General features: G+C 60.6%; 2 protein-coding genes across 2 annotated transcripts; both read right to left on the reverse strand.

The window, feature by feature from the left end:
- Positions 1-3,677: 3,677 nt before the first annotated feature.
- LOC112321658 (kelch domain-containing protein 7B) lies at positions 3,678-5,426 on the reverse strand. Its single transcript, XM_045187261.2, has one exon. The coding sequence runs from the start codon at positions 5,424-5,426 to the stop codon at positions 3,678-3,680; it is 1,749 nt and encodes a 582-aa protein (XP_045043196.2).
- Positions 5,427-5,520: 94 nt separating this feature from the next.
- Positions 5,521-8,045, reverse strand: LOC139440767 (uncharacterized). The gene is made up of 2 exons (XM_071220800.1): positions 6,892-8,045; positions 5,521-6,514 (listed from the first exon to the last, which is right to left on the reverse strand). Exons 1-2 carry the CDS (start codon positions 8,043-8,045, stop codon positions 5,521-5,523), a joined length of 2,148 nt encoding a protein of 715 aa, XP_071076901.1.
- Between the last annotated feature and the right edge of the window lie 2,017 nt (positions 8,046-10,062).

The raw sequence follows: 10,062 nt of genomic DNA on the forward strand, positions 1-10,062 counted from the left end.
GGTCCCCGATTGGGCGGAATATAGCTGCTCCCATTGGGTGGGGAAAGCCTCAGCCCTATTGGTTGAAACAGGATCCCGAGGACTCGTCTGTAAGGGCTGCTCAGTCGGCAGGGAGGCAGGAAGCGGTGCAGGCGGTGGCTCGGAGCAGGTGTGGAGGGAGGTGCCTCCGGGCAGCGATGACTGCTAGGCTCGGCTTTTTTTTTTTTTTTTTTTTCCTTTGTTAAGCAGGGTTCACAGCGCACATCTTAATTTCTGTGTGAGGATCTTGGTCCTACCCAGCAGGTTATCAGAGGGTACAGGGCGAGCCCTGATTAGCCTCTCAGAACGTCTGCTGTTCAGGCCCCTTCACAGATTAGGACCTTGGCTTTGCCACTCCTCAGACCTTATGACAAATCCACAAATCCTCGGAGGGGGCCTGCCCTCCCCACCTGGTCTGTAATAAGGCTCCTCCCACCCCATCTCCCTGTCAACAGCGTACTGCTTATTCCCTCACGGCGCCTTTCGCCGTTGGAATTGCCCGACATGTTTCTGTCTCCTCCCACTGCAACCGGCCCAGAAGCTCCGGAGGGTGGGGGAGCGTCTGTCCTGCCTATTGTTGTGTCACGGGGGCTGCCTTAGCGAAGTGCTGCACAAAGGAGGCGTTCAGCAAATAACGAGGGAGTGAAAAGCTCAAGAGGCGTGCACGGCTGGAGGGGGTCCGGTGATTACGAGCCCTTCCTGCTGTTTGCGTTGTATTTGTCCTGGATCAGTCAGAAGAGGGCTATGCGCTTACCGCAGTGTTTGGTGCCTCACTGAACCGCCTTTCCTGAACCAAGCTTCGGTGCTGGGCTACCAGCTCTCTTTCACCTTGAGTTTAACTAAGGACTCATAATCACCGTACTCAAGGGCGTTTTCAGCTGCATTACACTTCTCACAAAATACCCCTATAGGACGATTTTTTCTCAGGATAAAGGTGTCTTACACAACGGACTTCTTTTTATTTTATGGTCGCAGAGTTCTGTAACTAAGCATGTTTTCTTTTCTGCGTTGGCATTAGGAAACTCAGCTGGAATTCCGTCTGCTGTGTAGGATTAAATGAAATCCATTTCTGTGAGCTGATTTTCCCTCTGCGTTGTAACTTCTTACCTCCCTTAACTCTTTGCTCCAAATACCCCCATTACTTATGTTGTAGTCAGCGTTCATTCTCTCTTGAGCACCTGACGTACACGAGGCAGTTTGCTGTCATCACTTAACCCTCACGGGAGCCGAGGTTAGGACCCTCTGTCCCTTACCGATGGAAGGCCAAGGGGAGCAGTTCTGAGTCGCTGTTGTAGGTCACACAGCCGGCAAGTGCTGAGCTGGAGGGAAAGTCTGACTCCACCTGAGCTCCAGCTGCTCTGCAGGGGGACTCCCATGCTTCCCAAAGTTCAAGGATTGCTGGCCTTCTCTGTGTTGAGATACTGCACATACCTTGTCTAACAACTTCTCCCTGGCATGCAAGAGGGCTAGGACCTTTGCTTTTTGAAGTTCTAGAAGGTAGAGCCACAGCAGTGTGGGGGGGGGGCTGCAGAGGGAAGGGTGTGGGCGTGGGCTTTCAGGGCAAGCAGCACGTGTTTACCTCTAGGCCCAGGGGACTCCGCCCTCCAGTTGCCCTCAAAGGGAGAGGACAAGAAAGGTGGTCAGTGCAGTGGAGAGCAGCAAAGGACACCTACCATGGATTCAGCAAGCCTTACCAGAAGGAGGAGCTCTGGACTGGCCGTAATAAAAGCATGGAGGTGCCCAGGTGGAAGTGGACAGGCACCCCAGGCCACTGAGCACGACCACCTGAGGCTCAGGGCCTGCAGGAGGGAGTGGTCAGCCCTACCTGAGCACGCAGTTGAGCTTGGTGGGTGTTATCACTCCCTGAGGCCTGCGTGCACCCACTAGCTGTAAACTGTGGATAGGTAGGGACCTGTGTTTGCTCTAATTTTTTCTAGCATTTTCTAGCAGAACCGTCTCCGGGCTTGTAGTGTCGTGGGCTGAGGCACCCAGAAGGTCAGGCTTGTGTGAGACGAGGGAAGCTTCATCACTGCTCTGTGCAGGGGGGAGCTTTAATGGGGGCTTGTGAGCCCTGTAACAAGTATCTCACCAGCTTTCTCTCCATGGAATAATGGGGTGGGCCCCTGGGGTGCTCCAAAGCCACAGCCCCACCCTGTGGCCTGACCAGAGCCTGTCGGTTGTTGCAGTGCAGGCCACATGGATGGCCTACGACATGGTGGTGATACGCACCAACCCCACGCTGGCAGAGGCCATGCGCCGGCTGGAGGACGCCTTCCTCAACTGTAAAGAAGAGATGGAGAAGAACTGGCAAGAGCTGCTCAGTGAGACCAAGCGCACGCAGTAGGCCCCCACCCCACTGCCGCGGGCAGCTGTCTGCCTACGTGATGAGCCACTGGTGGGTGGAGCCTTCTCTGCCTGGTGGAGAAACAGCAACCCAAATACACAGCTGTGTGCACAGCACTTGTTTCTCTATAAACTTATTTTCAAACACAACCTGATGATTCCTGTCCATCCCTCCCTGCCACAAACAAAACACAGGGAGTGTGAGATGCCGATGCTGCCAGTGAATTAAGCATATTTAGTGCCAAGCACAGAAAGAAAAGCAAAAAGGGCAGCCGGGGACAAACCAGGTCAGAGGGTGGGATGGTCGAATTCAGAGGGTCGAATTCAGATTTATTTACCTTCCTGTGGAGGGTCCCAAAGTGGGTCAAGGGGAACATTATTGTTATGTGTCTTGGGCTGCGCCAGGTGCTCATATATGTGACCTATGTTCTCAGAGTTCTCATGAGTGACATGTCCATTGTCCCCACATCACAGGTGAAAACACAAAGTTAGGTGTCTCGCCCAAGTCCACACAGCTACTGAGGGGCAGAGTTAGGGTGCAGCCCAGGTCCCATTTAAGAAGGGGGTTGGTGAGAAGTGGGGTGGGAAGTGGAGGGACTGAGCATGTGGGAGAGACCCCACAAGGCTGCAGAGGGGCATGAGACCCAGGGATCCCAGCCAGGCCTGGGCTGGGGTTATGGGCAGGCGTTGTGGACAACAAAGCAGGGTCACAGACAAGGGTTCCGGGACCAACCTGACAAAGGAGAACTAGGAGCTGTGTCGGGATGGCTGTGCCAGGCCTCCCAAGGCCTCAGGACGGGCAGAAAATCCCAAGTGCAGGGATGTTTTCCCGGGGGTTCTTGCACCTGATCTCTCTTCCCAGCCCCGAGTGGTCCCCTTGCCTAGCTTTGAGCCCCAGGGAAGCCACCTCCTTCCTGGGCTGAGCAGTCGCTGACTCCTCAGCCGGCCAAGTCCAGGTCCTTGGGAATGTAGGCAGTGTGGTTGGTGCTGTGATAGGGGAACCTGGCCCTGGGAGCCTGCCGTCTCGAGGAGGGTTCGTGTAAGTGAGCTGAGGCGTTGGGGCCCGGACTCACTCACACAGGCAGGAGGGCTCAGGTGTGCTAGGGACACCCAGCGCCCAGATCACAGGTGCAGGGAGCCTGAGCTCTATCACAGGAGGGGGAGAGGGGTGGGAAGGAAAACAGCAGACTCATAACAGAAAAGGGAAGTTGTCCCAGAAAGAAGAGCGGCCACCTCCCTGTGCCCCCCTGGCCTCAGAGCCCCCCCCCCCCACGGTCTGCCTGGAGAGAGCAGCTGCAGTCCTGGTGCCGAGTAGCTCAGAGGGCAGTCTGCAGTGGGTCCGAGGGGGGCAGCGTCAGGATGAATGGACAGAGGACCCCTTTACTCCCCAGGGGAAAGGGCTGCAGCTCCTTGGCCTGGAACTGGGCGGTCCCCTCAGAGACCGTGAAGGTGGCGGTGACCTGATGGTTGAGACAGTAGATGGTGTTGCCCAGCACCGTGCAGCGGAGTGGGACAGGGTCTGGCAGGGGCAGAGGGGCGGCTCGGCTCCAGGAGCCCGTCACCGTGTTGTAGCGCATCACAGCAGCACCCACACCACGCAGCAGGTCAAAGCGGTAGAGGAAGCCCCCCAGTGCCACCATGTCGCTGGAACGCCTGTGGCTGGCACTGTAGGGGCACTCGTCCCACGCATCCTTCACAGGGCTGTACCTGAGCAAGCGGTAGAAGAGGTGGCCCCCAGTGACGTAGATGTCGCCACGGCATGCCACAGCCTCGTGTGCCACAGGGAAGGTGCCTGCAGGGAGGGGCGCACGCGAGGTCCAGGTGTCTGTGCGGGGGTCGTAGCACTCCATGCTGTACAGGCACTCACCCCCAATTGCGTAGAGCAGCCCATCCAGGGCCACCAGTTTGAGCTGGGCCCGGGCCTGCTGCATGGGCCGCACCTGGCTCCAGATGTCGGTCAACGGGTTGTAGCAGAAGACCTCATTGGAACAGACGGCCTTAGCACCAGAGCCACGGATGCCTCCCGCCAGGAACAGGTAGTTGTACATGGTGCAGAGACCACAGCCCCGCAGCGGGACCTCCTCCGGCACCTGGGTCAGGAGCCGCCATGTGTTCTCTTGGGGGTTGAATGTGTGCAGCTGCGATGGAGGAGGTAGGGGCGCAGGACCTGCGACAGGAGCCTCCTCCATGTGAGGGCCCCTTGTGAGCCCTGAGCGGCTCACCTGGTAGAGGCTGGGCAGCACGAGGACCCCCAGCACGGCCTGGCCCCTGCCAGTCCGAAGGCTCAGGATGCGCTCTCGGTCAGTCCCATTCAGCTGCCGGTAGAGGTTTGGGTCCCCCAGCACATGCAGCAGATTGTCACTCATCAAGGCATAGGTCTCTTGGGCCAGGCTAGTCTTCCCGTGCCGCTGGGCAAAGGCTAGTACGTCAAGGCAGCTGCCCAGGTCCAGCTGCCGCTGCAGAGCTGCTGCCAAGGCAGCCTCCCGGGCCAGGGAGCTGGACTTCCGGGGCCCCTCCACCACCCCCCAGCTCCCAGGCTTCTGCAGAAACACCATGAGCTTGCGGGCCTCTTTCTGTCTCTCTGCGAGGGCGGCCCTGCTGCTTACAGGGCTGAGCCTCTCCCCTGGCGACTCTCTTGGGGCCACCTGGCTGACCTTCCACTCCGAGCTCTCTGCCGTTTCTATTTCGCACATGCTGCGTTTCCGTGGCCTGGGCACAGGCTGTGGGTCTCCCCTGGCAGTGGGGGAAGGTGCAGGCCCAGGCTTCATCTTCTCAGGCAGCTGTTTTGGGGCCCTGGGCACTGCAGCCTCGTTTGTCTCGGAGCTTCTCTGCTGTGGCAGATATCCAGTCTCAGCCAGGTGCCCTGTGCCTGCCCCTATGACCATCTCAGCTGGGGAGTCCTGCCTGTCCTTGAGACCCAGAGTGGCCCTTTCAGAGGGAGAACCAGACTCCTTGTTCTCCGAGGCTGTGGGAGTGCTGGACTCTCTAGAGCTGCCCAGAGCTGCCCTTTGGGCTGTCCCTTGAGGCTTCTCTTGCCTGGGGAAGGGGTGATTCCTAAGAACCATTGAAATAAGGTTTCCCCAGCTAGTTGAGATCTGCCCCTCCTGGTTGCTCTTGCAGATAGCCCCACTAGGCTCCGGACATGCAGGCAATAACTTACTAGTGGGGGCAGGGGTTGCAGCTGGGGCTGGGGCTACAGATGGAGGAGGAGCTGCAGCTGGGGCAGGGGCAGGGGCTGCAGCTGGGGCTGGGGCTACAGATGGAGGAGTGTCTGCAACTGGGGTTGGGGCAGGAGCTGGGGCTGGGGCTGGGGCTTGGGCCGAAGTTATGGCTGAGGCTGCAGCTGGGACTGGGGCTGGGGCCGAAGTTGTGGCTGAGGCTGCAGCTGGGGCTGGGGCTGGGGCTGGGGCTACAGATGGAGGAGGAGCTACAGCTGGGGCAGGGGCAGGGGCTGCAGCTGGGGCTGGGGCTACAGATGGAGGAGTGTCTGCAACTGGGGTTGGGGCAGGAGCTGGGGCTGGGGCTGGGGCTTGGGCCGAAGTTATGGCTGAAGCTGCAGCTGGGACTGGGGCTGGGGCCGAAGTTGTGGCTGAGGCTGCAGCTGGGGCTGGGGCTGGGGCTGGGGCCGAAGTTGTGACTGAGGCTGCAGCTGGGGCTGGGGCTGGGGCTGGGGCCGAAGTTATGGCTGAAGCTGCAGCTGGGACTGGGGCTGGGGCCGAAGTTGTGGCTGAGGCTGCAGCTGGGGCTGGGGCTGGGGCTGGGGCCGAAGTTGTGACTGAGGCTGAGGCTGCAGCTGGGGCTGGGGCTGGGGCTGGGGCCGAAGTTGTGACTGAGGCTGCAGCTGGGATTGGGGCTGGGGCCAAAGTTGTGGCTGAGGCTGCAGCTGGGGCTGGGGCTGGGGCTGGGGCTGAAGTTGTGACTGAGGCTGCAGCTGGGACTGGAGCTGAAGTTGTGACTGAGGCTGCAGCTGGGACTGGAGCTGGGGCCGAAGTTGTGGCTGAGGCTGCAGCTGGTGCTGGGGCTGGGGCTGTAACTGGGGCTGGGGCTGAAGCTGCAGTTGGGGCTGAAGATGTTGCTGGGGCTACAGCTGCAGCTGGGACTTGGGATGCAGTTGGTGCTGAGGCTGGGGCTATAGCTGGGGCTGCGGCTGCAGCTGGGGATGGGGATGCAGCTGGAACTGGGTCTGCAGGTAAGAGGTCTCGGTGGGGATGTGCTTCTGTTCTGTTAGCTGAGGGTGAGGTGGGCTTACTGGTGCGTAGGGGGGTGGTGGCTGAGGGCAATGGACAGAGGGCACAGCTGAGGCTGTCTGTGGCTGGCTTCCCTGTGTCCAGACCACCAGCCCCTTGCCCTCTGCTCAGTGTCCCCTGGCCTCGCTGAGATCCTCCCCCTTTTCCAACACTGTGAGCCCCTTGCTTTTCTGTCCTGCCTGGCCCTGAGCTGAAGAAAGAGTGGTCTCCAGAGACCTCAGCCTTTCCCACAATGGAGGCCACTGTGGTCCCCTGTCCTTGGGACACGGGTGGGTGTCCCCACTGCTGCTCCTCTGGCCACGGGCCCATGGAGCCTGAGGTCTGGTTGAAGCTCCTGGTGACAAGGACCTCCCTCCTTGCCCAGGGCCAGCCTTCCACTGAAGGTGGGGACCCCTGAAACTCCCTGGGGGCCCCGGGCTCAACCTCACTGCTCTCACCAGCTTTGGCCCCTGAATCCAGAGCTAAAACTGGGGCTGGTTGGAGGCCGCTTTTCCTGCATCCCCTCTCTGAGCCATCTGTCAGGCGCCCAGTCTGCACAGAGTCAGGTGGGGGCAGCTCTTGGGGGTGAGGGGGCCTCTGGGCATCTGCAGAGAGGCTGCTGGCTGCATCCACAGCATCCCACACACTCACCACAGCGCCCAGGCGTAGGGGATCCAGCTTTGGGGTGCGGCAGGTTCTATCTCCTGAGCTGTCACCCACCTGCCACCGCCGACTGCCTGAACCTCTCCCCGTTGAGCGGGGTGGCCCCACTCCTTGTTTCCAGGAGCTGGTGTCCTGTTCCACTGTGCGGGCTGGGGCCTGGTGAGCCAGCACCTTGGCGTGGATGCCTCCTGCCTCCGCCTGTACCTCCACTTCGCTGTCTGGACTCCGGGGAGTGAAGTGTATCAGGAGAGGGGCAGGCATCCCCCCTACTTTGCTCCTACCCAGGAGGGCAGCACCTGGGCTGAGGTGCTCCTTTGCTTCCCCTCGGGGGACTTCCGGGGTGGAGTCACCATGCTGCTGTCCCAAGGCCCCTGCACTGGCCACCTCACCGGGTGTCTTGAGTGGAGGCGCAGCTGTGGTGGTCAGATCTCCATTTCCGGGGGGCTGGTGGTCCCAGATGCCTGCTGCAGCTGGACTCCCCTGGCCAAGTCCTGGAGGGTCTGGCTTCCTCGGCCCTGAGCTGTGTCCCTCGATGCCACCACTGACCTTGACTTTTGGAGGCAGGGCTGGCTCAGCTCCTCCTGCCAAAGAAGGCTGGGCTCGGGGGCCTGTGGATGCGGGTCCTGCTGCCTCCTGGTCCTGCCCAGAGCCAAACCAGTGCAAAGCCAGCGCCGTGGCAGCCACGACAGCCAGTGCCAGCAGGGTGAGCGCAGCACTGTCCCAGTCATCGTCCCCATCCCCGTCCCAGCCCCAGCCCCAGCTGGAGCCGTCAGGCTCTGAGGCGCTCTGGATCATGGTGCTGGGCTGCAATCCCGGCGTGAGGAGCCAGGGTGGCAGGCTGGAAGCAGTGCGTGTGGCGTGCAAGCCCGTCCTGCACCCAGACTGTCTGCGCAGATGGCATCGGGGTTGCGCCCCGCCCAGAGGGTTGCCCAGTTAAGGTGGACCTGTGCCGGGGGCCTGTCGCTTGGCCAGGTCCGGGCAGGGGTGGCTCTCTGTGCCTGGACCCAGGATTGGGGGTTTGTCAGTAGGGCCAAGCTGGAGCTATCAGAAGACAATCTACAACAGCTCCAGGAGCTTCGGGGGCCCCTCCGGGACCCCTACCCAGCTCCTGCCCCCCGTGTGCCATAGGCTCCAGTGGCAAATGGCAGTGTACCTCAACACCATTCTGGATCCCCGGCCAACCTGCTTCTGCCTAACAGACCCTCATGCCCCAGACTCATCCCACTCCCCAGTGGTGCGTGGTCCCTCCTCTGTGCCTGGGCCCAGCCTCGGGGGCTCTGGCAGGGAAGAGTTACCCTTAGCGAGATGGTATCTGTAGCTTTAGCAACATGATGCAGCCCTGATACAATTACCAGAAACTCGAGAGGATCCCACTGTGGGCCAGTGGGGGAGGGGTGGGGTGGGGGTGGGGCCTTCGCCCCAAGCCAAGCCTGAACACTAAGGAGGGAGGCGGGAGGGTGTAGGTGCAGACACCGGCGCTATCCAGCATGGAGGTGGGCTCCTTGACAGGCTCGACCTCCCACCGCAGCACTTCACAGGTGTGTGAGGGGCCTGGCCGCAGCTCTTTTCCAGGAAACAGCAGGGGACTGGGGGGCCAAGTCTGAGCCCCCTCACCCTCTCCTGCCCCCGCCTCTACTGTCTCTGACCTGAGTTCAACAGAGATGAAATAGTTTGTAAAAGCAACTTTCTAAGTTGTCAAGAGGGAGAAAAAAGAATGAAACAAAGAAACCCAGAAGTTGTATTTCCCTCTTTATTGGCCTGGCTTATTACAGCCCAGCTGGCCCTTCCGGAGCCTCCTGGGCTGCCCACTGCACCTTCGGGCACCCTGACTGCCCAGCTGCCCTCCCCTGCTCCCCGCCCTGCAGAGCTCTGCGTCAGCCTGATGAGCTGTCCTCTCCTCTCAGCCAGCCCCAGGTCTTTCAGGGACCTTCCTCTGTCAGCCTGACTTCTGGGTGTCCTGTCTCAATCCTCCCCTCCTCTCCTCTGCACCTAATCGCTCCACTCCCACCCTCCTCTGTGGGACCCAAGGCCTCGAAGGTGGGCCGGCATCTGCCTCCCCCTGCGCCTGGGGATCAGCTTTGTCTGCTCATCTGCGTCTCAATTAACTGATCTCAGGAGGAAATCTTGGGACAGGTGTCAGGTGGGGCCCGGACGTGAAAAGGAGACTGAAGTCCCTCGTACCAAGCAGGGCCCTCCACAGCGTGTATTTGTCCCTCCTTCGGGGACACAGACTTCTCCCTGACGCAGCAGGGAGGAGACTGCCAACGAGCGTCCCTGGCACCTAGCCTGGGCTCTGCTGAGCCTCAGGTGTGTCGGTTGTCTCACAGCTCCCCCAGCATATCAGGTGACAGCCAGAGGGTGGGGAGGGGACCAGTGCTTTAAGGTGGACCTCAGATTGGGGACGGGCTTTGTGGACGCTGCCCTCGATCTCCTTCCCAGGCTCTGCTGCCTCTTGGTTCGGCGTGGGATCCAGGACCTTGAGGGGATGAAGAGAGCACCCCACATGCACCCCTCCAGCCCTGCCGTGCCCCATCAGCTTCCAAAGACCTGGGCATCGCCCTGAGCTGCAGGTTGCTTCAGATAACAGGACAAATGTCCACCGAGCGGTGCCTCCGGCTTCCCTGGCAGGGAAAAACCGACCCTGGGAAATCATCCCAACCAACTTCCCAAGGGGCCGAGGGCCGTGGTGGGTCCTAGGCACACACGGGTGACCCAGGAAGGGCCTGGTCCCGTCTCCGTGGAAAGAAAACACCTCCCTTTGTCAAGTCCAGATCGAGGGCAAAGCTCTGCCCTGTACGGGGGGGGCGGGGGG

Source organism: Desmodus rotundus, chromosome 3 (assembly GCF_022682495.2).
Source record: "Desmodus rotundus isolate HL8 chromosome 3, HLdesRot8A.1, whole genome shotgun sequence".
Classification (NCBI taxonomy): Eukaryota; Metazoa; Chordata; class Mammalia; order Chiroptera; family Phyllostomidae; genus Desmodus; species Desmodus rotundus.